At 43.5% G+C, this 27,807-nt stretch overlaps 1 protein-coding gene across 2 annotated transcripts in view; it reads right to left on the reverse strand.

The window, feature by feature from the left end:
* Positions 1–19,824: 19,824 nt before the first annotated feature.
* The window catches only part of PXDN (peroxidasin), a 144,182-nt gene continuing 136,199 nt past the window's right edge, over positions 19,825–27,807 (reverse strand). For both annotated transcript variants that reach the window (XM_010591886.2, XM_003411793.3), the window contains 2 exons: positions 24,729–24,842; positions 19,825–22,441 (listed from right to left, as the gene is read on the reverse strand). In XM_010591886.2, coding sequence (XP_010590188.2) covers positions 22,322–22,441; positions 24,729–24,842 — 234 coding nt within the window. In that variant the 3' untranslated portion in view covers positions 19,825–22,321. The remainder of the gene's footprint in view (positions 22,442–24,728; positions 24,843–27,807) is intronic.

A 27,807-nucleotide genomic window follows, 5' to 3' on the forward strand; every position in this document is an offset into this window, starting at 1 on the left:
AAAAAAAAAAAAGACTAAAGGCAATAATCTAGATTATGCCCCATCGTGCCCCTGAAGGACAGAGTAGAACTGCCCCACAGGGTTTCAAAGGCTTTACGGAAAGCCGACTGGCGCATCTTTCTCTCTCAGAGCAGCTGTTGGGTTCGAATTGCCAACCTTTTGGTTAGCAGCTGAGGGCTTAACCACTGTACCACCAGGACTCTTTTTTCATTCATTTAGAGTAAACAAATATATTTTGAACACCAACTACCTGCAAGGCACTGTTCTAGGTTCAGTGAACAGAAGGCAGTGTTTCCATTAGCCCTGTGGCTAAATATGTGAGTATTACCAATATCAGATTGCCAAAAACACAATCAGTGGATAGCTTTCTTTTTCTTTTGGTTTTTCAGAACCATATAACACAGTAACAGCGTGGGAACAACTTCCCAAGGAACCAAACCAAAACCAAACCCACTGCTGTTGAATTGATTCCGATAGGACAGAGCAGAACTGCCTCACAGGGTTTCCGAGGAGTGGCTGGTGGATTCGAACTGCCCACCTTTTGGTTAGCAGCCAAATGCTTAACAACTCCATTACCAAGGCCCCTCCCAAGGAACAGTGGACTGTAATACACATTTTCCTCCAGAAGTTATTATTAGGTCGAAAAAAGGGAAAGAAATTCTGGTCCAGGTCATGGTTCTGCTTCTGTCTCTCACCAGACAAGTTAACTCATTGCTCTGAGCTTCAATTTCTCCATCTGTAAAATAGGGATAATCAACTCTACCTGCCAGTCCTGGTAGTGAGAGAATATAGAAGAAAGTGCTCTGTAAAAGGGAACACCCTCACATAAGCTATTATGAAACCATTAGTTTGTCTTGCTCACGGAAGTACAGTATTTTCCATCACATAGTTGACATATAAATGTGTGTGTGCATGTGTGCAATTTTAATGAATTATTGAATGAACGTAATGACTCTGGTTATATGGCTCTTCATGGTAAGATGTCCACAGTATTTGAATTCCAGACCAAGCTGCCTCAAGAGAACTCTTTTAATTCTTGTTCCATTCAGTTGTGTTTATTTATTCATTCACTCACTCTTTCATTAACTAATACTTACTGTGAAATCACTCTGTGCTGCCCATATTTTAACCTCTTATATATTACAGTGTACCACAGGAATAAGGATTCATACCAGTTAAAATACAACAGGCCAGAAAAAGTCATGAGAGTAGTTCCAGGTTACAATCATAGATTGAGCATTTTGTAGGCACCAAACATTGTACTAAGCCCTAGGCTACAATAAAGGAATCCTTTTGATTGAATGTGGCAGATAAGTGTGGTGGTAAACCCAGGAGAGCACATGGCTCAAACTAGAAACATCAGGGAGGGTGTATAACCTGAGTGGAAGTCAGCCAGTGGTGGAGAAAGGGCATTCCAGGCAAAGGGAGTAGTACGAGTGAAGGCAAGGGAGAGACGCCAGCTGGGGAAGGAGAGAGAAGCCAGTTCATTTGGAATGTCAGAGCATTGCTCAGGAGTTTGGGCTGTGATCGTGTAGAGTGAGGATGGGAAAACATTTTGGTTGCAGTTGTCAGAAAATCTAACTCAAATTAGTTTAAGTGAAAAGTGGAATGAGTCTATAGCTCATAAAATGCAAAAGACATGGGGGAGGTTCTAAAATACAGCTGGATCCAAAGTTTGTCGGGAGCTTTCTCCATTTCTCCCTCTCTCCCTTTCTATCCAAATGCCCGCCTCTTTTTTCTACCTTCCCCCCCCCAAATCTCTTTCTTTACCCTCATATCGCTATCTCTTTCTGTCTTTCATTTCTACTTTCTTCCTTGTTGACTTCACTTTCACCCTGAGGCCCTCTTCATGAGTTGACTCCCAACAGATCCACGTTTACATTAATCTTAGAACTAGCAGTTCTAGTCAAAAGAGGTCTTCTGTTTCCTAAGACTCCCACTTCCCACCAAAGTCCTGTGTAAAGACTTGTTGAACCAACTTAGGCAATATGTCCTTTCTTGGAGGCAAGGAGTAGGGGTGAATATCTCCCACCTTAACTACATGGACTGAGGATTAGGGAGTGTAGTCTCCCAAAGGAAACTGAGGTGCAGCTATTAGGGAAAAAGCAGATCTGGAACTAGGCAGGCAAAACAAACATTACCCACCAAGGGAAGGACCTCTTCTGATTTGCACTTCAGAAAGATCTTTAAGGCTGAAGAGTGGAGGAGGATTGATTTGAGGAGAAACAGGGGGACTAGGTAGTGGCCCCGAGGAGGGCAGAGGAAGTCCTAGGAAAGCTCATTTTCCAGACAGGGAACAGAAAGACTTCTTGACAGAGAAGCTCTAGTACTTCAGTTTGAAGAACAAGAATGATTGGGGTAGCCTCTGAGTATCACCGTCACCTCCACCAGCAGCTACAGAGCACTTACTGTGCCTCAGGGCCTGAATCCCACACAGCAAGGTTTAACATTACACCACTTCATGTAAAATGTGGAAAACTTGCAACCATACAGGCTTTCCTTTCATGCTATAATTGTCTTTCAGTTTTACATCTACATACATTGAAAGCCATACCAAACTATTAGAATTTTTGCTTTCAACAGTTACACAAATCTTAAATAACCTAAGAGAAACAAACAAAAAAAAAATAGTCTTTCATATTTGTCCCAATATTTACCATTTGTTTCCCTTTCTCCACTCTTAAAGATCCAAGTTTGCCTCTGGTATCATTTCTGTCCACCCTGAAGAGTTTCCATTAACCTTTCTTGTACAGCAGGTCTGTTTGTGATGAATTCTCTTAATTTTCCTTATTTTTAGCATTACTTTTATTTTGCCTTTATCCCTGAAGGAACTTTTGCTCGATATAGAATTCTTGGTTGATGGTTCTTTTCTCTCAGCACTTTGAAGCTGCACTGTCTTCTAGGGGATTTCTGGAGAGAAACCCAGTCATTCAAGTCATTGTTCCCCTATATGTAATGTCATTTTTCTGTAGCTGCTTTCAATTTAATGCTAGATGTAGGGCAGGTGAGAGTATATTTACTTTGAAATTTAAATTCTATACTTCCTGGCTGAGAAACACAGTAAAAGCAGAAAAATTTGTCTACCTGTGAATGCCAGAGAGACCTAGAAATGGAAGAGTTCTTTACCAAAATTGGACTTTGCTTTAGTTGTGTCTGTGAATGCTCCTCCAGTTTGCCCTATTTATTGACGCCGTCTTGGCCCATTCTTGTTTTCTACAGCCATGCCTGCCAGTCTTGAAGGTATAAAAACAGCCACTGGCATCTACAACATAGCTGACTTGCCTATGGTCATGGTGGCTATAAGCTGCAGTCACTTACTAAGGTCAAAATCACAGGGGGTCCTACCCAAGGCTGAAAGCCACCCTTCCTCCCCTCTCACAGTTTTGAAGGCTAGAAGTCCAAATCAAGGCAATGGCTCTAGGGGAGGTCCCTCCTTGTCAGTAGCCCTATGTATTTCCTAGCTTGTAGACAGATCTTCACATGGTCTCTTCCTCCTGTGTGTCTCTCTATGTTTTGACTCCCCTTTATAAGATACCAGAGACCTGATGGCAGAGTGCAGAGGAAGACCAAAGGCCTGTCTGTCCACATCTTAGTTTGTTCCCAAATTCCATTCCTTTTTTATTTCTAACTGGACCTTCTCTAGATACAGGGAAATTGGAGCTTAAGTTCAAAACCAATTGAGGCATATTATGCAGAAGTCAGGCAAACAGAAATCAAAATATAATCTTTATTACTTATAAAGTTGATGTTAAAGTGGCTTAGGTCTGATTGCCAAGTAAGCTTGTTAAAGTTCCTTTTCCTCCATTTCCTCTTTCCCTTAGTCTAGACTTTGCAACAGCCCACCTGAAGGAGAGCTTGGGTCTACAGTGATGACATACGTATCCATGATATTTGACTTACAGTTGTCTACAGTTGGAGGGTAAGGAAAGGAAACAACTTTTTTTTACCTAATCAAGAATATGGGCCAATTTCTGTCACCTATGAGTGAGGTGGAGCCCTGGTGGTGCAGTGGTTAATCGAAAGGCCAACAGTTTGAATCCACCAGCCACTCCTTGCAAACCTTATGGGGCAGTTCTACTCTGTCCTATAGGTTGTTATGAGTCAGAACTGGCTCAACAGCAATGGGTTTGAATTTTGGGAGGGATTAGATCTAGGACCCATCCTACTCTATATGATGTTATTAATATAACAAAAGGAAAATCCTATTTCCAAATAAGTCACATTCATAGGTCCTAGCCCCTCAACACACTTTTTTTTTTTTTTTTTGGTGGTGGGGGGACACACAATTCAATCCATATTAAGGTCCAAATGAAGCTAAGAGTAGAAAATTGGAAGGGGTAGGTCTGAGTAGGGAACACATTGATGGATACTGGGTAATGAAAGGAGAATACTGGGGAGCCAATAGCAGGAAGGAGTCTGAGGAGAATAAGGCAGCAAATGTGACGGAAGCAAATTCAAACATTAATGATTTTACTCAGGCCTCCCAGATCAGAGCCCTCTGAAAGGATGAAAAGTTTGTGTTCTTATCCTCAAGGCATTTACGCTTGAGGCTGACTTTCTCCCAAGTTTAAAGTAGCTGGCCAAAATCCCTCACTGTGCATACTACTTCCATTTGCAATTTAATCGTGTGATATGTAGAGAGAGATTTAACTACTCGTGCAGTTCCTGTGAGGAAAGAAACACCCTGCTCCGGTATCAATAAAGCTTTGTCCGTATTGGTCAAATAAAACATTCCATTTACGAAGTGTTTATGGGTGATGTCCTTGCCAGTTCACACAATCAATCTCTCTCTCTCTCCTTCCCCTTCTCTTCCCCTTTCTCTCTCTTTATAGGGTATAATAGACACATCACAGCTCTGTTGATTTGGGAAGCAGCAGCAACATTACCTTAGGGTCTGGAGGTTGCAGGGGGGTGAGAGCTGGGCACTTTGAACTAGACTTCAGAGAAAGGCAGCTTAAAAGAATTCATAGTCAAGATGGCTGTGACTCTTGGGTTGCCTTGACCGTAAAGGAGCCTTGACTAAAACCACTAGAGCAAAATTCTGAAAGTGCAATAGAAATGACACCAACAAAGAATAGCAAAAAAGAAGAACATTATCTTAAAAAAAAAAAAAAAAGAAGAAGAAGAATCAAAATAACAATGGTGATGATTGCTTGCTGGTGAAATTTTTTTTTTTTTCCCACAAATTTCTAAACTGTGCATGCATGCTAGCGTCAAAATTGTCTACATTCTGGTCCATAATTAAGAAAAAAAAAAAATTTACTATCTAATGCATCCTCTTTATTTGACATTGAGGAGGCTGTAAATTCACTCCAAGAGCATTCTCTTTCATGGACACGAAGACACCGTGGCCTCTTGAGGAACTGAATGAAGGGCAAAATCACGTGTCGTTGGAAGAGATGGGTTTGACGGCCTCTCAGGCTCTTTTCTACTCTGAGATTCTAGCCCACAGTTCCAGGGTTACAGTCAATCCTACAACAAGCACATGGAATCTCTGCAATGAAGTTCACTTCAAATGATGAAAGCAAGTCTCATTTAGCTAAGGCATTTATATCTTTTGTTCCCAAAAAACTGGGTACTTGCAGAACTGCAGTTTAAATAATAAGACCCAATTTTGTATAGTGCTTTAGACATCAAAGAGCTTTCACACTTCACATGACAAATTTAACCCTCACCGTCCTGTGAGGGAGACATGGTAGCTTGTGGCATTGTCATCTCAGATGAGGACCTGAAATTCAGAGAGGCTAACAGATTGGAGCCAGGTCTCCCATTGACTGAGTGGCAGAGCTGAATAACCCCATATTCTGCGTTTTTATAGGGTTATTCACCACTGTATATATGCAGGTTTTGGAAAATTCTATGATCAACCTGTGTGCTATGAAACAGTCTCCAATCTTAGCATCTCAGGAAACTTCTTCAAATGGCCAGATAATAGCATTCATTTGCTCCAAAATGTTTATTAAACACTTTCTATGTCAGCCACTCTCCTAGATCCAGAGGGTAAGAGATAAGCATCTCACAGCACCACCTCCAAGGGCTGTGTCTAATAGAAGGGAGAAGAATGACATCATTTTACAAAAGAGAAAAGAGAACTTCTTTCTGTTCCTGAAGCATTCGCTGGGTTTCTGGGAGGCACAGGCAGCCTGACTGGTCTCTAATGGCCTTGATGGTGGTAACTAAAAGCCTAAAAGGTATAAAAGGGGATCTGGACATGGAGTAGAGAATTTGGGCCTTCCCTGAGGGTGCTTGAGCAATGAGGAGAAACCCTCTGTGTGTTTCCATGGGAATGGGAAGAGGCAGATTTAAAATACAGACCTACACAGCACAACCGGACTAAACCAAAAGCAAAGACATTTCCTGAATAAACTGAATGCTTCAAAGGCCAGTGTAGCAGAGGTGGGGGTTTGAGGACCATGGTTTCAGGGGTCATCTGGGTCAACTGGCATAATAAAATCTATTAAGAAAACATTCTGCACCCTACTTTGGTGAGTGGTATCTGGGGTATTAAATGCTAGCAAGTGGCCATCTAAGATGCATCAATTGATCTTGACCCACCTGGAATAAAGGAGAATGAAGAACACCAAAGACACAAGATAATTATGAGCCCAAGACATAGTAAGGGCCGCATAAATCAGAGACTACCTCAGCCTGATACCAGAAGAACTAGATGGTGCCCAGCTGCAACTAATGACTGCCCTGACAGGAAACACAACAGAGAATCCCTGATGGAGCAGGAGAGCAGTGGGATGCAGACCTCAAATTCTCATAAAAAGATCAGACTTAATGGTCTGACTGAGATTAGAAGCATCCTGGAGGTCATGGTCCCCAGACCTTCTGTTAGCCCAAGACTGGAACCATTCCCAAAGCCAACTCTTCAGATAGGGATTGGACTGGAGTATAAGATAGAAAATGATACTGGTGAGGCGTTAGCTTCTTGGATCAAGTAGACACATGGGACTATGTGGGCAGCTCCTGCCTGGAAGGCAGATGAGGAGGCAGAGGAGAACAGAAGCTGGCTGAATGGACATGGGAATACAGGGTGGAGAGAAGGAATGTGCTGTCTCATTAGGGAGTGAGCAACTAGGGGTATACAGCAAGGTGTACATAAATTTTTGTACGAGAGACTGACTTGATTTGTAATCTTTCCCTTAAAGCACAATAAAATTAAAAATTAAATAAAATATAGACCTACAATTGGACAATAAATAAGGAAGACCAAAGAAAAATTGATGCCTTTGAATTATGGTATTGGAGAGGAATATTGAATATACCTTGGACTGCCAGAAGAATGAACAAGTCTGTCTCAGAAGAATACACCCAGAATGCCCCTCAGAAGAAAGGATGGCAAGAATTTCTCTCACGTACTTTGAACATGTTATCAGGAGGGACCAGTCCCTGCGGGACATCATACTTGGTAAAGTAGAGGGTCAGTGATAAAGAGGAAGACCCTGGACAAGATGGAATAACACAGTGGTGCAACAGTGAGCTCATACATAGCAATGATCGCGAGGTTGGCACAGGATCAGGCAGTGTTTGGCTCTGTTGTACATAGGGTTGCTATGAGTCTAATTCCACTGCACCTAACAACAGCTCTAACACTCATTTGATAATGAATCAGGTAACACTGTATAAAAGTTCTTATATTTTTTGTGTAACTTTTTTAGGAGGAACCTGAATATGCACTGAAAACTTTTCCAGTTGTGGCTTCATAAGGCCTAAGTTCAACTGCTGCTTCTATTCCATACAACCCTATGCCCTTGGGTATGTCAGAATATTTCTAAGTGAAAGTTTCCACAACTCAAAAAGGAGAAAAAATATTTCTGCCTCCACAGGATTATCACAAGGCTCAAATGTGTTAAAGGAAAATGCTTTACAAACTATGAAGTGTTGTGGCAGATTACATTTAGCCAGAAACTTGCTTAATACGGCCGCTTTTTTTTTTAGCCATAATCTTTGTGACTCACACACAATGATTGAGTGGGACCATGCAAATAAAGCCTATGGAACCCTAATGAAGGGGTTGGTCAGTTTTGCCATCCAGCTAGACTCAAAATGAGCCATCCCACAGGCAAGAGGAAAGGATCTCACCACCACCAAGAGAGAAGAGCCAGGAGTGGAGCACATACTTTGGACCCAGGATCCCTGTGCTGAGAAGCTCCCAGGACCAGGAGATTGAGACAGAGAAAGAGAGAAAATGAGACAGCTGTTAACACTGAAGATGGCGAGAAGCAGTGGCAGAGAAATGACCACAGGAGAGACTGGCAGGAGACAGTGCAGTGGACCAGGAACTCACAGATCAAGAAAGCTGAGCACCTTTGTGCAGGAGGCTTGCTGGTGGAGTAGGGTGCATCTGGGAACATGGAGGTGCTAGGTTTACCCACCCATGGAGCCAGAGCTGAGTGCCTTCAGACCAAGGCTTACTGGCAGGGTGCAGTGCCTCGGGCCACTTAGCAGAGCTAAAAGAGCTTTGAAACACTTGTCCGAGCAGGGCAGAGGCCAAGGGCCAGAGGGAGGCATGCTTGCAGGAACGACTAAAAAGAAGCTGTCCTGATGGAAGAACTGTATCCTGAGCATTCCTGAAGCTGAATTGTAACCTGTTACTTCTCTAATAAGCCCCATAATCGTGAGTATTATCTATGAGTTCTGTGTGGCCACTGCAATGAATGATCAAACCCAGCAGAGAGGTAGAGAGTGCATGGGAGGGTGGCTGGTGTCAGAACTGGCAAAGATGGCGGAGAGAGGAGGCTTGTCTGGCCTCCGCCTCTTGGGAATCAGCCTTGAGCTGTTGATCTTGATTCTCCATCCCCCTTGTGAAGTTACAGGAGGTCAGATGCTGCCCCCACACCATTCTTACACTCCCACATCAAGCCTATGTCCACATCTCTCAAACCTGGGTGGAACTTTGTGGAAACTTTGACTACTAGAATGTGGCAGAATTGCAACTATGGACTTCTGAGGCTAAGTTATAAAAGGTGGTAGGTACAGCTTCTGCTTGCGTCTCTCTCCTGATATGCTCACCTTTGAAGCCTAGCCAGCATGCTAGCGAGCCCAGGCCACATGGAGAGGCCCGCCAGGAGGTCCTCAGTCCTCAGCCTGGCAGGACTTCCAGCTAACTGCAGTAGGACTCATAGTGACCCTATAGGACAGAGTAGAACTGCCCCATAGGGTTTCCAAGGAGCAGCTGGTGAATTCGAACTGCCGATCTTTTGGCCAGCAGCTGAGCACTTAAAAGTGTCAAAAGCATCATAAATAGACATGTTTTTAGCAGAGCAAGTCAATTAAAAACTCTGATCCCAGCAGTTAAGAACAAAAAATTAACACAATTAAAATCATCTAGTTGAGAGATGTCATTTCACTGAAGAATTTTCAACTTCTAATGAAAATGAAAAGGCAGACTTAAGAACAAGGGATACATCTCTCAATTTGCTGAATTCCAGTCCTGTCCTAACTTAATGCGTGACTTTGGGGACAATTCATTGCCTTTCTGAGACTGTTTCCTTATTGGTGAAGCCCCTTACTGGTTCACAGTGAGCACACAGGTCAGGACACTACTTGTCATGGATACATTGGGCCATCATGGACCCACATCTAAACCAGCAGGACAGGCAAGGACACAGGTGTCCACTCTCCTGTGCAGAGTCTCAGTGCCTCACCTGTACACAGGATGGCTAATAGGTGGCCTCTGTGCTGCCACTCCCATCCCTCTACCCAAGACAGGCCCTAGTCATTGTTTTCTGTTGTTGCTGTGTGGCATCAAGTCAATTCCAACTCAGTGACCCTATAGGATAGAGTGGTTTCCAGGGCTGTAAATCTTTACGGAAGCAGACTGCCACATCTTTCCCCTGCAGAGCAGCTGGTGAGTTCAAACCACCAACCTTTCAGTTAGCACTGGAGTGCTTTAACCATTGTGCCACTAGGGCTTCTGTCACTGCCCTCTAGGCCATACATTTTCAATGGCATCATCCTAAGGGGGGTGAAATTGCTTCTTGGGTGGATGAAAGTATCTTAGCCATTACAATGGCTGTGATCGCGGACATACACATCATATCTGTGATATTATGATTTCATTGGGGGGCTTGATTAGGAACAACATGTCTAAAAAGATTTCTTAGCAGGACCATAATGGAGGAAAAAAAAGGGGGGGGGGGATGAAAACACTGCTCTAAGCATATAAGTCTGTGAAAATTTGCCATTGATATTTGACCAGTTGGCCATTCCTGAACTAGAAAATTCATTCATTCAACAAATACTTAATATTGAACACTTACTATGTGCCAGGCAGTCTTGACAACAACAAACCCCGTTATCATCAATCAAGTCGATCCCAACTTACACGACCCCATGTGTTACAGAGTAGAACTGCTCCATAGGGTTTTCTTGGCTGTATATTTTACAGAAGCAGATCCCCATGACTTTCGTCCATGGCATCCCTGGGTGGGTAGTATACGTGCCACCCAGGGACCTTGTTGGACATATATCCGCCTGCCCCCTCCTGAAAAAAAAGCAAACCTATTGCCATCGATTTCAACTCATAGCAACCCTAGAGGAGAGGGTAGAACTGCCCCATAGTGTTTCCAGGAGCAGCTGGCAGATTCAAACTGCCGACCTTTTGATTAGCATCTGAGCACTTAACCATTACACCACCACGGCTCCTTGACAGCTGACAAGCTATAGTTCTATTAAAGGAAAACCTAGTGATTCTCTCCAAGGGTTTCCTCCCCAGCCAGGCATGCAACTCCTGACACTTCCCACAGGCAAGGGTTCTGGTGGCAGCTTAAGGTCCTCAGTACCCAAGTCACCAGACGAAGCACCACATTCAGCTGGAACTGGTTTCCCTCAAGAGCTGAACAGATTTGAGACCTAGCCACGCCCTAGAGCTGGCAATACAGCTCAGAGGAAACCAGGGTGGTGAGACAGAGTTGCAGTCAGAAGAGTAAAAGGTAATTCTGCAGCCAGGCAGGTATTTACCTGTTTCCTTGGAGGGTCTCTTTTCTTTGCTCATTCAGTGATTGATACAAAATGTTCTCAATTCACACTGGCATTGCTCTAGCTGGGAGCACACTGGTAATACTCATGATTAAGACAGGATGTGTGCCACACAAACAAAAGCTCGGCTATGCTGGCTAAAAAAATAACCACCTCACCCTATCTGGAGGCCACAGACATCAGGGTCATCTTCTGAGTATTCACTTCTCATCTTCAGCAGATCAGTTACTGTGGAGTTGATGCTGACTCACGGCGACCCCATGTGTGTCATAGTAGAAACGTTCTCCATAGGGTTTTCAATTTTTGGATGTTGATCACCAGGCTTTTTCTGAGGCATCTCTGGGTGGACTCAAACCTCCAATGTTGTGGTCAGCAGCTAAGCACAATGACCACCTGCACCACTCAGAGACACCAAAGTACCTACTATATATGTCATTTGTTCAAAGATCGATTGCCTCTCTGGGGTTAGAACCGTGCTAGAATCTGGAATAAAAGGGGGCAAATGGCATACTGGTCCCTGTCCTTAGGAGGTACAATTTATTGAAGGAGCTTTCACGATAGTTCAAAAAAGTCCTGTACACTTGATGACAGCAAATTGGATTATCTCGGATAAGTAAGGGGCAAGATTCTTGGATGATTGCTGTATCTCTGGTTGGGCAACAGGGTGGACTGTGGTGCAGCCAGCTGGCCCCCTGAGCTCTGCTCACTTTTTTTTTCCTGTGACTTCACTAACGAGATAAAATAATTAGTTCTGCGAACCAGCAGCAAAAGGGGTTTTATCTTTTCATTATTTTGAAAGGAGATTGGGAGATTTGTCCTATATGACTACCAATTTTGAAAATGTGGCACCCTTGACATTCCCTCTTCATCCAAATGGCCTCTTCTCTTCCCCACCAAAATCTATTCTGAGGAAAGTGTCTTAAGCAAATAAATATATGAGAAGGATGAGTGTGTTGGCTTTTTCAGAATAAGATTCTAATTCAGGGCTTCCAACCAGTTCAGGCCAGCATGGTTCAGTAATTGGTGACGTAAGCAAGGGCAGCCTAAGAGTTGCATAGCAACCAAATCTGTGGCTGGTCAGATTTTGACCCACAGTCCTGGCAATAATCCAGTCTCCTGCTTGGATCCTGAAAGTTTCAGGAGCCTGATGCAGGATATTGGATTATTGGCAGGACTGTGGAGAGCGACATTCAAAGTGGTGCTATTTTTTTCGGCCGCCATCTTTGAGTGGGGCATGGCTGTTTGTTTCCTACTTGGGTCAAAATTCAAAGGGGAAACAGATTTCGTTGCTATGCATCCTGTATACCGCCCTCATTATGTCGGCAATTACTGAACTGTTTCGAGGCAGTTCAATGCCCAGGGCTCCAGGGATTCACATCACAGTTACAGTGTATTTGCGTATTTATTATGAAAATTGGAAATGGAAGTAATGTGTCTAGTGGAAGGGTGTCACTTTCCGACTCATCAATTCACTCTTGATCTCCATGTTTCCTGTGAGTTGACCCACCTGCTTCTTGCCCATGGAGTCTTCCTTCTCTCCTTTCTCTTCCTAGTGTTTCACCAGCCACTTTCTTCTAACTTCTTGCTCTCAGAGCTCGTGGTCCCTTTCTCTCTCTCCTTGGGCAAGGGAGTGGAGAGTCCTCTCTTCCTAAGAAGTTCTAGGGGAGTCAGTCCCCACCTTTTGCAGGAATCCAGCTGTCCATTGTAGGTACCATCTAGAGGTTATTCCCCTGCTTCAAACCTGTCACAGCTTCCCCAGAGCAGTCAGAAAGAAAAAAATAAACTCCTTAAGCTCCTTAAGACTTTCCGGCCCCTGCTTACCTGCTGTTTCACCCTGGAGCCCCTGTGGTCTTTCTGTCTGGGATGTCTGCCATCCTCCCACACATCTAACTCCAGCATGTCTTCCAGGTGCTTTTCACCATCACAAAATTTTCTCGACTTTCCAAGGTGAGTGAGGAGCTCCTCCTTTGTTCTCCTGCATCATCCGGTGCTTCTCCATCATTGCCTCTGTGCTTGCCTGTCCCCTCTCACACCACGCTCCTTACAGGAACAGACTCCAGTCTAGCCTGTGTCTTGTTCACAGATCTCCAGAGCCTAGCACAGCACCTGGCAACTAGCAGGTGCTCAACAGACGTTAGTTGAACGCATAAATGAAATAAAGGATGAATAAATGAATTCCTGTTCATAATTTAGGGTGTGCCCGAAGTCTAAGTGAACAAGCTGAGGTTACTATACTGCCCACTCATCCTGACCGCACAAAACAGTACATATACAAATGCACACGCACGCTTTGGTTTGGTTCTACACAGAACAAGAAGGTATTTATTCACAGGATTCAGAGAACAAAAGAATTTGGGGTTATTTTCTGGAAAAGCAGTTTTCCCCAATCAAACAAAGAATAGGGATATATGCTCATCTGAGCCATTAAGAGGGTCCTAAGCCACTGGGTTTTTCTGCAGGAGAGGTGCCCACAATGCCCCATGGACTGCGTGTAGCATGCAGACCATGCTTCTGCCCAACAAGTAGTTTCCTGGAAGCTTACATATTTATACTTTTTCTGTTCTGTCCACATTACCATAACTTAAAAAATAAAAAAGAACTACCAAGTAGATAATTTTCTAGATGGCGAAACTGAGGCTTAAAGAGGTTACGTAATTTGTCTGAGATCAAGCAGCAAGTGACAGAGTTAGCACTCACCCAAGTCTTGCGTCTTCAAAGACATTGTCTGCGAAAATAACAGGTTCCATTGGATCGGCTTGCCAGTCAAGATTCTCACTTACAAAAGCAACAGAGCCTTTGTCAACTTAAAAAGGTAAGGGATAAGAATCAGTAATTATTTTTAAATAAGAAAAAAATCCCTTGAGATAAATATAAGATGGGTAGGTGCCTGTCCCTTAAAGGGTTTGTGTCCCCTAGCTGGGGAAGTAAGAGGCATACATAGGAAAACGTGTCAATGATTAATGACAAACAACAAAGAACTGGCCCAGACACAGGTCTTGCCCTTTCCTGCTGGTAACTTTGCCAGAGATAGGTCACTGCAGCCTGAGGAGGCGACAGATGGAGAGAATATAGAAATATCCCAAATAATAAGGATGGCAAGAGACAACAAATGGAGCATAGACTAACAGCAGGAAAGGCATGTTTGGAAGGCCATGGGGAATTCAGTCCACTGGAGTGGGGGGTCTTATGGGAAGGAGGGGCTTCATGGGGGAGGAGGCTGGAAGGAGGGCTAATCCTGAGCCCAAGTGCACAGTCTCTTATGAACACATCCTGGCCTCTCTCTGGGATATTAGCCGTTGACTCTAACTTGAAGATGTTCTGGGTCAAAGTGGGGAGTTTCTCATCATAACTTCGTGGCTTTCTAATTCAGGCAGCATGTGTAATAAAGGAGTTTCAGCATTTCTTTCTTTTCCTGTTTGCATGAAAGCTCAAGTCACCACATTGTTATTATTATTACTTTTGCACTTTAGATGAAGGTTTACAAAACAAACTAGGTTCTCATTACAGTCAGTACACATACTGTTTTATGACATTGGTTAACAACCCCACGACATGTCAACACTCTCCCTTCTCGATCTTGGGTTCCCTATTACCAGCTTTCCTGTCCCCTCCTGCCTTCTAGCCCTTGCCCCCAGGCTGGTGTGCCCCTTTAGTCTCATGTTGTTTTAAAGGTCTGTCTAATCTTTGGCTGAAGGGTGAACCTCAGGAGTGACTTCATTACTAAACTGAAAGGGTGTCCAGGGGCCATACTCTCAGGATTTCTCCAGTCTTTGTCAGGCCGGTAAGTCTGGTCCCTTTTGGTGAGTTAAAACTTTGTTCTGCATTTTTCTCTAGCTCTGTCTGGGACCCTCTATTGTGATCCCGGTCAGAGCAGTCCGTGGTGGTAGCTGGGCACCATCTAGTTGAACTGGACTCAGTCTGGTGGAGGCCATGGTAGTGGTGGCCCATTAGTCCTTGTGGTCCGTTACACTCATCTTTCCCTTCTGTCTTTAGTTTTCTTCATTCTCTCTTGCTCCTGAAGGGATGAGACAAGTGGAGTATCTTAGATGGCTGCTCAGAGGCTTTTAAGGCCCCAGGCGCTATTCACCAGAGTAGAATATAAAACCTTTTCTTTATAAACTATGTTATGCCAATTGAGCTAGATATTCCCGAGACAATGGCCCCCACAGCCCTCAGCCCAGCAATCCCATCCCTCAGGGAGTTTGGATGTGTTTATGGAGCTTCTATGACCTTGCCTCATACAAGTTGTGCTGGCTTCCTCATATTTTGTGCTGTCTTACCCTTCACCAAAGTTACCACTTATCTATTGCCTAGTTAGTGTGAAAAACCACCACTTTTTTGATGACTAATTATGGCACATGGGGAAGCAGTCTTGAAGCCAGACCCCTCTCTCCAGGAGCGGGGCTGGACTTAAGATGACCAGAAAAAAAGATGGCAACTAAAATCGCAGGTGTGTGTTTGAGCCCTGCTCTGTTCTAGGCACTTGGATATGAATACCTCAGTTCATCTGTACAGCAAACTCGTGAGGTATGTGGTACAGTTACCTGTGTTTAACAGATGAAAATAATAGATTCAGAAAGGTTAAGTGACTTGGCCCAGGATACACAGCTAATCATTACAGTCGGGATTGCAGGTCAGCTGAAGAAGGAAAAATTATTTGATACATTCTGATTCTTACAGAGAATTCAGTCCTTCCCATACGAGACACATTCTATCGACTATGCAACCCTATCAGCATCCTGGGCAACTCACAAAATCAATCAAAGTATTGATTACAAGTAGATGTGTGTTTCCTCTAAGTTTGGTAAAATGAGAAAAGTACCGGCCTCGGCATATGGAGAAATGGGTTTGGGTCTTGGACCCAAAAGTTACTGACTTGCTGAGAGAGTTAACAACAGTGTGACAGTGAGAGGGACCAGCCTGGCACACAGTATATACTCATTACATTTTCGGGGAAACTTAGTGCCCAAGGGTTCCCACAGAGCACATGGCAACCGACAAAACATCCAAACATCCATTTCCTTCAGGTTTTTTGACCACTCACTCTGAATCACAGTTCTAAGAAGTGATGACCAGTAGTCATTCTCGGGGTCCATTTCTGGTGCGGTAGCTTTTTAAAGACTATAAACAAGAATGTTTTCCAGGAACTTCCTTTAAAAACAGCTGCATGTGAATCATTCAACAGAGGCTCGATTTGTATCTTCTGATTTGCTTTGCTCGATGAAGACAGAACAACCAGAGAATCAGTTTGTACGCTGGGAAGGATGTCGGCAATTTAAACAGCATGTCAGGATGATGTCGTGGAGTTGCTGGATTTAGGGCTTTGACTATAACCGCGAACTAATAATTATTAAAGGGAGATTTACTTTTAGTAAAATACATTGGAAATAAAAATTTTCCATGATACCTAGGATTAGGCTCGATGTTGGGAAGGGCAAGAAAATACAATGAAAATCAAGACTTCTATTCCAAACTTTACCAAAACCTCTGTAATCGAAATGCCACACCAATTTACCATTATATATTTGAACAGTCATCGCAACAGATAAAGGGGACATAAAACATGTCTCTCCCCAGTGACGCTGAACTACTTCAGCTGTTGCCACCACAACCATACTTTCAATAATGAAGCTATTTCTGAAAAATGGGGTTTCCTGGTAGCAATGTACTAGACTAGCTACTAGACTGACAGTCAGAAATTATAATGGAAAAAAAGGGGGGGTGACTTTAAAATCACTTTATTAAGCTAGGGGATCTTTTATGGCATAAGGTAAAGCTGTTTTGAGAATGACAATGAATAAGGTATTGAGATTTTTCCCAGTAATCACTGACTTCCTTCCTCAGGAGACCCGTTGTTTGAACAAAGAAAACTTATCATGGTAAAAGGAGACTGAGTTATTTTTAGCAAATCCCACAAATATAAAAACAGTCGCCCCTACATATCCTGAAGTTTCTGGGACATTCCAACCCACATGTACTGCTCCCCCTCCCCCAGTCAATGCCTGGAGGTTTTAGGTTTGAGAAAATGTCTTACCAAAAAATACAAATGAAAATAAGTCCATACTTTGAAGATTTTGAACATAAAGGCTTAACACTCAAGGCCTCAAGAAACAAAAATGCACTGGCTGGTCGATACCTTCGTTAAAGTCACCACGATGATAAAGTGCAAAAAGAAACTTACCCAGATGTTACAACCAGAGTGAAACATTACAGGGAAGGAGCTTATTGGAAGAGGTTTTCAGTTGGGAAATGAATGAATGTTAACAGAAGCTGGATCTTTAGGGAAGCTCCTGGCTAAGAAACACAGCAGTGTGCTACGGGGCAAAGGGCTGAGAGTGCGTTATCAGACCAGAATCTTCCTTCCGGTTCTGCTCTTAACTTGCTGGATGGCCTTATGCAACGTCACCTACCCTCTGGGACCACTTCTCCTCCTCTGTAATTAGATGGCAGAAACACTATAACCCTTAAGTCTATCAAGCAGAGGCTACCCAGCTAACCACATGGTAGGGATAGCTAGTAAACTCAAGCATCTAATGGCTTTTGAAATTGTTTTTGCTTATCCATCCTACCTCCAAGATTCTAGGGTGTCATGGCTATAGATGCGGGTACTAATGAATTGGTAAAAGCAGAATAATTGCAATACAAAATCTAGTTTGTATAAATCAGATGTTTTTCTAAAACTTCCTAAAAATGCCAGAAAACACACTTATTTCTAAGTATGAAATACGCTCAACATGCATTTGGGGAGCTCACTGAGCATATGTAAGAATCCTTTGGTGAAGCTTTTGACTAAAATAACGGTTTACAACTTTTAGCATATAATTTCACATGCAGGAAACAGGTTTTACGTGTTAAGAATAAGACAATAGCAATGTTTATCCCATATTTTCTAAAGCAATGTATAAAATGATTAATTTCTGCTGGTTTTATATCATGCGTTTTGTTTAAGTTAAAACTGGCACATGACACTCACTTTCTGACCCCCACTCCCACTCCGTGCAAAGTACTGACTAGGGAAGCATCTAACTTAGTACCCGAGTGGTGTAAAGCAAATGAGTTTCAGGTGTGCCAGAACGAAACGAGCCTCTGGGTCGGTAGACAAATTGCTTATGACTTCTAGCAGCGCTGAGTGAGACTGTGGACCCCCAGATCCCCTGCAGAGAAGAGCATCACAGACATCACTGCCACCACCACCTCCTCATCCCACTCACTGCCCACGTGCATGCGCGTAGCCTGGCCAAAGAGGCGCAGCCCTGAGGCAACTATCTCAGCAGCCATCAGCAGAAGCCTGCAGGGGCTTCCATGGACAAAGGCCTTGTGAGCTGCTGCAGGAGCTTCCGGACCAGGTGTTCTGGAAACTACACAGCACACGGCATGGCAGGTACTCAGCACAAGATGCTGCCCTGGGGGAGGGGAAGATCACCAGGTGCTGGGTCCCCATCTCCACAGACATCCACTGCTCCTATTATGTTGTGGCTAACGCGCCCTTTTGTAACAGCTTTAACCCTGCAGGAGTATTTCAAACACATTTAAGGGAAACGGACATCTACTCCCATCATGCAAAAATTTTCAACGTTACATTTGCCACTGCAGAGCTGTTAGTCTTTAAATACAATTCTTCAATGATTGCAAAAGATGGCTTCAAATTCATTACCTTCTTGTGTGAACAAAGTTGATCACTGATGGCATCTATCAAGGATTTGAAGGAGCCTCGATGGTCCTGTGGTTAAGCACTAGGCTGCTAACCGAAAGGTCAGCAGTTCGAACCCACCAGCCCCTTAGCGGGACAAAGATGAGGTAGTCTGCTTCCTTAAAGATTGCGATCTTGGAAACCCTATGGGCCAGTTCTACTCTGTTCTACAGGGTGGCTATGAGTAGGAATTGACGCCATGGCAACAGGTTTGGTTTAGGTGGTTAGTATCAAGGATTTGAAGACTTCATCATTACAAGTATCAAAGAATTTAAGTTTGTAATCTCACAAAAAAAAGTACATTCAGGAAAACAGCTCAAGTTTCTCAATACAAACTTTGAAACGGTTTGGAAGTTTTTTTTTTTTATTCAATACTTAATTTCCCTGTAATATTTCATTTTTAACAATTTATTATGTAAACAGAAATAATTTTTTTCAGGCCCTGTACAAATACCCTCCAGTTATTTGCATAACAACTTCCTCTCTTATGCCAGGTTCAGAGCACAAGTGGATTGAAAGGGGTCACCCATGGTTACATATTTCTGGTCATAAAGGCACATACAAGCACAGTTCTGTAGAGGCAAAGTTTGTCTTTCTTGACCTCCAATCCTCCCTTATCTGTGACCTTGATTTTCATCTTCTCACCTTCCACTTGGGAAAAGCCGACTATCTATCATTTATAATTCAGTGTGAATGAAAGCCAACTTGTACGACACACTTCCTCTTGGACAAATAAATATCTTTGTCTACACCACAAAAACTTTAGGCAGCAAGGGGCAGACAGTTGCTAGAGGTTTTTTATGTTAGGCTGGTGGGGCTAAACTCCCACCCACCTAACATGAAAAAAGAGGAAAAGAGGAAGGAGGAAGGGAGAAAGGGAGGAAGAGAAGGAGAGAAAGAAAGAGAGAGAGAGAGAGAAAGGAAAGAAGCTGGTCCCATCAGTCCAACTAAGGCAGTCTAGCTACTTGAGTCCATTTAACTAATTCCCTTTCCATTTTTTTTTTTCACATTTTTCATATAAAAGAATTAGTGACTACTACAGTTCTCCTGCTTTTTTGCCAGGACCTACCTCTTTTCATAATCATGTTTCAGGTCTCACACAGTGAAAACGTTATTACAGGTTTGAGGGGAAGAAAAAAAAAAAGCCATTCTCATTTGAACATGTGGCCCATTTATTTTAACTGAAAGGCGTCATTACACAGTGCAAACCCTTCTTTGGTAATGTATTGATTACAGTTAACATTAAAAAGGCATTTGGCTGTTGGCAACAGTTAGAAAAGTAAATAAATATGTACATTTTGCTTCATATTACAGCAATCTCCTTACAGTGGCTACTAAAACAAAACGAAGTTCATTCAGGCACTGCCCACTGTTTTGATAATATCTATAAAATGACACTGGTGATTCTGGAGCCATTTCAATTGGGATTACAGAATTTTATTGTAAATCACAGACAGCTTCTCCCTTCTGTTCACCGAGAACAATCATTTCCACATCGGCCCACGCCCCGGTTCCTCCCACATCTTTTAACCACTTACACACTGCCTCGGCAACGGCACTACAAGTTCGCCTCCAAGTCATATTTAGACATCCAAGCGTCCCCAGAAGACTAATACATAATCTGCTGTCATTTTTATACCTGAGCAACTTACACAACCATCAAATTTTTAGAAAAAGTTATACATTTCCTAGGGTGCAGAAGTCCTCCATTCCAAGATTTGATTACTAAATTTGACTCGATTATTCCAAAACGAGTCCCGTGCCCCCGTGAAACACCAGCCAGATTTTATGTATCATTTAATACCATGAGGACAGATGTTAAGCTAACCGTTTTTAAACAGAAAACAATGTATATACACTGTAAATACTCTAACAGGAATGTCAATACATCCCCAGCAGAGGTGGTACAGTCACAATGCAAAAAGGAATTTGTTATCTCTTGTAAAGAGGCTTACACTAGACAAGTGACACCAGACTGATCTATCCATGACCAGCGGGACACTGCAAAGGGACTTCACCCATCCTCGCCCCCTGATAATTGTAAAGTTTCACAGAAAAAGAACCACTCTCCAGGAAGCCTTCCTTCCTTCCCTCTATCTCCACACTCCCACCCTAAGCCACACTGCCTTCAGCACTGCTGCCCACGAGCCGTACAGCCAGCCAGCTACCACCTTATACTGAAATTGCCTGGTTTCTCCTGTGTCTTCGCACTGGGAGTGCTATGAGGGCAGCGACGGTTTCCTCCATCTTTGTATTTTCTGTACCCAGCAAAGTACCTGACACATAGTGGGCACTCAGATAAATTTATTGAACTGAACTTGTATGTTCAGCAAAATGTTTCTTAGAACATATATCACTTTGTAGTTAGGAAAAAAAAAAGAAAAGAGTTTTTGGTCAATTAAAAAGAAAGAGACCATGAGGTACGATAGTTGCTTTTCAAGGATTTCTAAAAGAAGTTTTGCATAGTGGAAATGATTTTTCTGTCCTTTTCTAACACCTACAAAATGGGCAAAATGTCATAAAACAATGCATTTTAAAAATACAAATGAGGTATAGGGATGACTTAATTTTTTTTGTAAAGCACTCACACGACCTGAAGTTAGGAAGTTTCCAATGATCCAATTCCTTCTATCAGAAGAACCATCTAGAGAGTTATTCTTCTGTATGCACTCGTTAGGGACAGAGCCTTGCAGGTATGAACAGAGCAACAGCTGTCTGTGGACTGGTCTTGGCACCGCACAGTCACTCAGTAGATATCGGCAGATATGAAATGGCATTTCAGGGGAGTTTCACATTGTGTTCACAACTAGGCAATATGTATGCAAGTCAGAAATAAAAACGAACCTGTTCTCTAAACGTGGCTTCATAATCATCGCAATCATGTGTGAGAGGAGCTGAAACAGAGTCCCAGGCTTTAGTATGCTGTGGGCAAGGGGAATGTTTGTTTTATGATTAAATGCTGATGAGCTGTGGAACGTTACACAGAGAACCAGGAAGAGGGGTATCATCAAATGTTGCTTTGGGGGGAGATAGGAGAGCCTATATTTCACTACTGAGACTCTGTATCACCGTGAACCCTCTCATTAAAAAAAAAAAAAAAAAAAAGATTCCGTTCAGTTTGCCAAATACTGACTTTCTTTTTTTAATGTTGCTTGAAATGTAACCCAGATTTCGGCGTGCTTCTTTCTCTGGCGGCTCCATTATTCACACACATCTGCAGGAAGCACACTGGTAAGCTTCTGGTATCAGAACTAACTTTTAGAGGTATCCTGCTTTATTTAAAAAGAAATGGCGATATTAGCGGAAATCACTTTAGGAACCTAAATGATTTAACTGTGCAATTTAATAGTAGCACCAATTTTTTTTTTTTTTCATTAAAAAAAAAAATTAAATAAAAACCTGAGAAATCTAACATGAAGTTAGGACATTTACCTACTTCCCTTCCCCAATATCTGCACTAGTATCTCCTTCCTCGTGAACACTCTGTAAAACGCGTCCTGTGCTCTATTCTGTAACAGCACCAGTTGAATGTTGTCGTGAAATGTCTTGAGTTCTTGATGTTTCTTTCAGTCTGCAGTTACCTGTATTGGCCATCTGATCTCAAGATGACTTAGCAGAGAAACTCCTAGGAATTTTTAAAAGGACCTAAGGCTTCTTTCCCATGGTTTTCTTTAAGCAGACTGGACAACATGCTCCTTTGATTTTCACGGGAGCCGGGCAATCTGCTGGCTGACAAGATTCCACGAAACAGGTAATCTGCCCGTCCTGTAGAAGAAAGATATTGTTCACAAATACATCATTCCCTGCAACATTTCCTTTCACAAAGCTCTTCACACTTACTTCCAATTTGTTATTTTGTACTGCTTTGATCACGTATACAAATTTTACCTCTTTCTGTGTATCCTGGAGCCCTGGTGGAGCAGTGGTTAAGCGTTTGGCTGCTAACTGAAAGGTCGGCAGTTAGAATCCACCCGTTGCTCCTTAGAAACCCTATGGGGAAGTTCTACTCTGTCCTATAAGGTTACTATGAGTCGGAACTGACTTGACGGCAATGGATTTGGTTTTTTGTTTTGTGTATCTTGTAATAAAGGACTTATTTTCTTTCCTGATTTCACAGCTACCCACTGAGGATCACAAATAATAACGCAGGTATCTACACAGATATACGTAAAGATAAAGCCTTAGCAATAAGCAAGAGTTTAATGTTGAAACACGCACACACACCTCTCAGAAGGCTTGCTTTCCACATCTTTCACTACATCCTTTCCCTGTCTTCTTCCAGACCTGAGGAGGGCTTGACAAGAGGGCATGTCAAGCCCTCCTCACCTGCAACTGGCTAACGACTGATGGTGTGGGTGGGTGTCAATGGTAAGGAAGAACGGAGAAGGAGACAGAGTGGGGAAGGAACTCAACTCTCCTCTGTCTGCTCTGTCCTTCCCAAACAGACACAACCACCAGTGATATGGAAACAAATTTCTCCCGCTATCCCGCAGGACAGGGGCACAAATCCAAACTTCCCATACTGGCACTGGAGGTTTGGGTCCCCAGACTGGCCCAAACCTTCCTCCCGTCCTCATCTTCCTAACACTTTTCATGAAGGCTGGGCTGCAGCCAGAGCCATCTACACAGTGCTGACCCCCATCACACCACACACCTGGCTAAGCAGGCCTCCTTGGTGCAGGGTCTCTGCTGCTTCCATCTCTCTGATCCTGCCTATGAACAGGCTCGTCTGGAGAGCCCTCTTTCCCTACTCTCTCCTTTCCTCAAGGCTAATTTCCCAATTTCCTTGTGGAAGCCCTTCCCTATGACTCAGCCTGAAAGGGTCACTCACCCTCTTTGCCAACTCATAGGTCTCTTAATGGGCTTGTTTCCATTTGCTGTCTTCCCACAGCCCTTGTATACATGGCCCAGGGACCTGGGCTTGGGGTTAAGTCTGAGTCATGCCCAGCCCTCCCCTCTGGGAGGACAAAACCCGGTTGTACAAGAGCAGCCCAGGCTGGACTTCAGCCCCACTGGCCCCTCCTCCAGGCACCCTGTGACCACACTGAGCGACCCTAGTTAAAGACTCTGTTCTTCATTTATAGTCACATTTGGCAAGTCACTTAACATCTCCGAGTCTCAGATTTCTCGCCTGCAAAGCAGAGTAATAACCATGACCTCATAGGGCACAAAAACACGACTGCTTAAGGGTTTCTTAAACCTTTCCTAGGACAAGTTAGGGTATAAACAGATAAACTTTGATGAAAAAGAATGAATTTTGTAAATGTATTTATTAATTTTTCTTTATAGGTCTGCTTTCTCTAGAAAACCATGAGCTGCCTGACGGGGACCACGTCTTATTCACCTTTTTAACCACTCCTCTCCCCTACCCCAGAGTGACAAAGTCAGGGGTGTGTCTAGGTAAATGTTGAAATACCTGCCCTGTCAGGTGGGAAGCCCTGATTTGTGGCTTTTTTGGGTTTCCATGGGGTAAATACTCCCAACATGGCTGACTTCAAGCTACCAAACTGTGGCACTGGGAAGGGAGTACACAACAGGCTCTCATGGGCTTGCTCCAGCACACCTGCCTGCAGTGGGCGTCTGCTGCCCACCTGCAGTGGTGTCTGCTGCCTGCGTGTAGTAGGGTGGGTGCTGCCCACATGCAGTGGGTGTCTGCTGCCCACCTGCAGTGGGTGCCTGCTGTCTGCCCGCAGTGGATGGGTGCTGCCCGCCTGCAGTGGGTGCCTGCTGCCCACGGGCAGTGGATGGGTGCTGCCCCCCTGCTGTAGGTGTCTGCTGCCCGCCTGCAGTGGGTGGGTACTGCCCATCCTGAGGTCACATTTATGCACAGGCTCTGCACCTGCTAGTACTTCCTCAGCAAAGCGGTGCTGGCCAGACCCAGTGCTTCCGTGTGAAAGATGGGTGGGGGGAGATCAGAAACGGAGAGCCGGAGGAGGCATGTTTCTGAAACTTGGGCCCACCCACCATGGAATCACCACCTTTAGCTCAGTAAATCCGTCTCTTGGGATTTCAGAGTGTAACCTGGAATGTGGAAACAGATCTCCAAACTCACTTTGCATTCACAAACGGTGCATGAGTCCTTTTTCCACCTCGCGTTGTTTGTGTGAGATTTACCCTTTGCGTCAGTGCACTCAGTTTTACTGAGTCGGGATTCAAGTTTCTTTATCTGCAAGAAAGCAAAGCAAAAGCGTTTGTTGGCCACTTCGGGTTAAACTGTTACCTCTTATAGCTTCTGCTCAGGGTGGCCTGCAAATCTGGAAACGGATAACGGTAACGGGGGAACAGGATGATAAACGTAACGAAGGTCACTGAATTCAACCTGTGAAGAACACTGAAAAGGCACACGCTTTGTTACGTATGTATTTACCACAATTTAGAAAAATTGAGCTTTTATATTAAATGTTTCTTTGCTTTAAGTGATGCCTTAAAATAACACAGCTTGAGATGATTAATTCTAAACTTGTACAGAATGGGAAGTTTACAGATCAGGCAGGTGCCAGTTGTGTCGCAGTGCTTCATGACCAGATTACCTGTCCATTGCCTCATCTGGTACCAGAAGGGTATACACTTTAATATATGGTGGTGGCTATGTGTGCCAGAGTCGATTCCGACTCACAGCGACTCTATATGACAGAGTAGATCTGCCCCATAGGTTCCTAGGTGGTAATGCTGACAGGAGCCGATGGCCAGGGCTTTCTCCTGTGGAGCAGCCAGCAGGTTCGAACCACCAAACTTTCAATTAGCAGCCGAGTGCTAAACCATTTAGACACCAGGTAATTTCTTTAAAATATGGTTAGTAGTTATTAAAAAAAAAAAAAAAAAACCTTTGCAAACAAACAACGAGGATATTTTCACAGGGCTGTGAAAGCAAAAATCAATGAACCAATTAGATGATAAAAACCTACACTTCTATTTTCAAATGAATGAATGACTGTGACAGGCTAATAATTCCCAATATCAAATCTTTATTTCTGTAATATAAAACCACTCATTTTTTTAAATCTGGAAACACGGTGTCCAAGAATAAAGACTACACTTACCAACCTCCCTTGAGGCCAGGTGTGGCCATGTGACTAAGTTCTGACCAATGGGATGTGAGCAAAGGTGCACCTACTTGGAAGCGTCTTCTAAGGATGGAGCATGCCCTTCTCTTACCCTTTTTCTCCCTGCTGCTGAGGGGAGGGCAGACAGGGTGGTGGTGGCTGAAAAATCCTTGAGCTAAGAAGTGACCTCAGAGATAGAGGCCACATACGATAGAGCAATAAGATAGAAGCAGCCTGGGTCTCTGACGCAGCAGCCTGGGACCATCGAACCCTAGACTTACACGAGAGAGAAATCAACTTCTATCTCATTTCAACCACGTTATTGTGTGTTTTCTGTCACTTGCACCTGAACCTAAACCTAGCTGATAAGTGAGGTCTGGAACGGATGTAATTTATTTATTGTAAATGTCCCCATTCTTCTAATAAACCTTCTAACAAACCATGTCCAGGTTTGGGTAAGGGTGCCTGCTTTGATAAAGTGGCCATGAATAAACTTAAAAAAAAAAAAAAAATTCCTATGTACCTATTTCAACTAAAAAGCCTTCCATTTAGTCTGTGCCACAGCTTGGCAACAACAAATATATTGTCTTAAAGGTACGTAAGAGCAGATTATCTTACTAATGCAAAATATTACGCTATAGAAAGGTGTGAAAAATCACCTTAATCTCTGAATTTTAAGATTCTACAGCACTGATAGCCGGGTCTTCTAAGATTTAATTACTCAAATAGGCATTAACTTTGGGAACTGTCTCAGATCCAGCTCCTAAATGAAAATCATCTTTAAAATATGAATCTCTCATTAGCATAATCAGCATTCAATTTATCTTAGACCCTTCCTAGTCTAAAACATGAAGCAAAGGGGGAAGTTCCATGAAGCTTCAGAAGTCATGCTGCAGGATGGCTGGAAAGAACTCAAAGCTGCAAACCAGGCCATCTCTGTTCTCTGGAAGCCGCTGAGGAGGTCTGAAACATTCACTTCACTATCTGTTGGCTGACTGTTTTTAAATTTAAAGTCAGAGAGAGGAACAACGTAATTCTGATCCAGCATTCACCTCAGAGATACTCAGAATAAACACAGCTGCATGGAGCAAGTATGGTAATATATGGGATGCGGAGAGAGGTGATATGACCACAAATTTTGCACACGTACGTCCTGAGCTGCCATCGGTTGAAAAAATAATGACAAATACTCCACATGGCTTTCTCAAGGCATGGCAACATTTCTGAGGATGGCCACGCCCACTGTCTTCTCTGATGCATGTAGCCAACAAAGGGGTTCATAGCACTAACTTGGATCACACGCAGTTTATAGAAAAGAAACAACGATGCCAAAGAGAAACAGAAGTAACGAACAAACCCTAGTTAGTGTGGAATGTTGGCCTACAGCGCCCCACGCGTCATGCTGTTTTCTGCCTCCCTGCCTTTTCTCAAGCAGCTCCATCTTGCAGAGACCTCACCTCCACCCACCCTTTAAAAAGCATCAAAGAGTCATTTAGTCTAGAAAGTCTGTTCTGGCTGACTGTGCTAGTTACTACATATGCCCCTGAAGCCCGCAGCTGGCTCACTGTAATGCTCCGTGCCCTGATCACAACGCTCTAAGTATCTGCTTGGGTTTTCCTCTCCCATTCCTAGGCTATGGCAAAGGGTATTATTTCTTGGCACCTCTGGCACCTTGGACAATGCCAGGCCCATAGTGGGTGCTCACTCAGTCTGCTGAGTGACTGAATCATCACTGCTGCCAAGTATCTGAAGGGCTGTCATGTGAAATAATTCATTTTTAAGACTCCAGCAGGGAGCCCTCACAGCACAGTGGTTAAAGCACTCGGCTGTTAATAAAAAAAATCAGCTTGAATACGCCAGTGGCTCTGCAGGGAAAAAGACCCGGTGATCTGCTCCCATATAGATTACAGCTGAGGAAACCCTACAGGGCAGTTCTACTCTGTCATATAGGGTCGGTATGAGTCAGAATTGGCTGGATGGCACACGAGACTCCAGAAGACAGAACAAGGATCTGCATGTAGGAGGCAGATGTGGAAGAATCTGGAATTTCTCTGTGTTTCTGAGAATGAAACCTTAGAGACAGACTAG

This window comes from Loxodonta africana, chromosome 12, assembly GCF_030014295.1.
Source record: "Loxodonta africana isolate mLoxAfr1 chromosome 12, mLoxAfr1.hap2, whole genome shotgun sequence".
Lineage (NCBI taxonomy): Eukaryota > Metazoa > Chordata > Mammalia > Proboscidea > Elephantidae > Loxodonta > Loxodonta africana.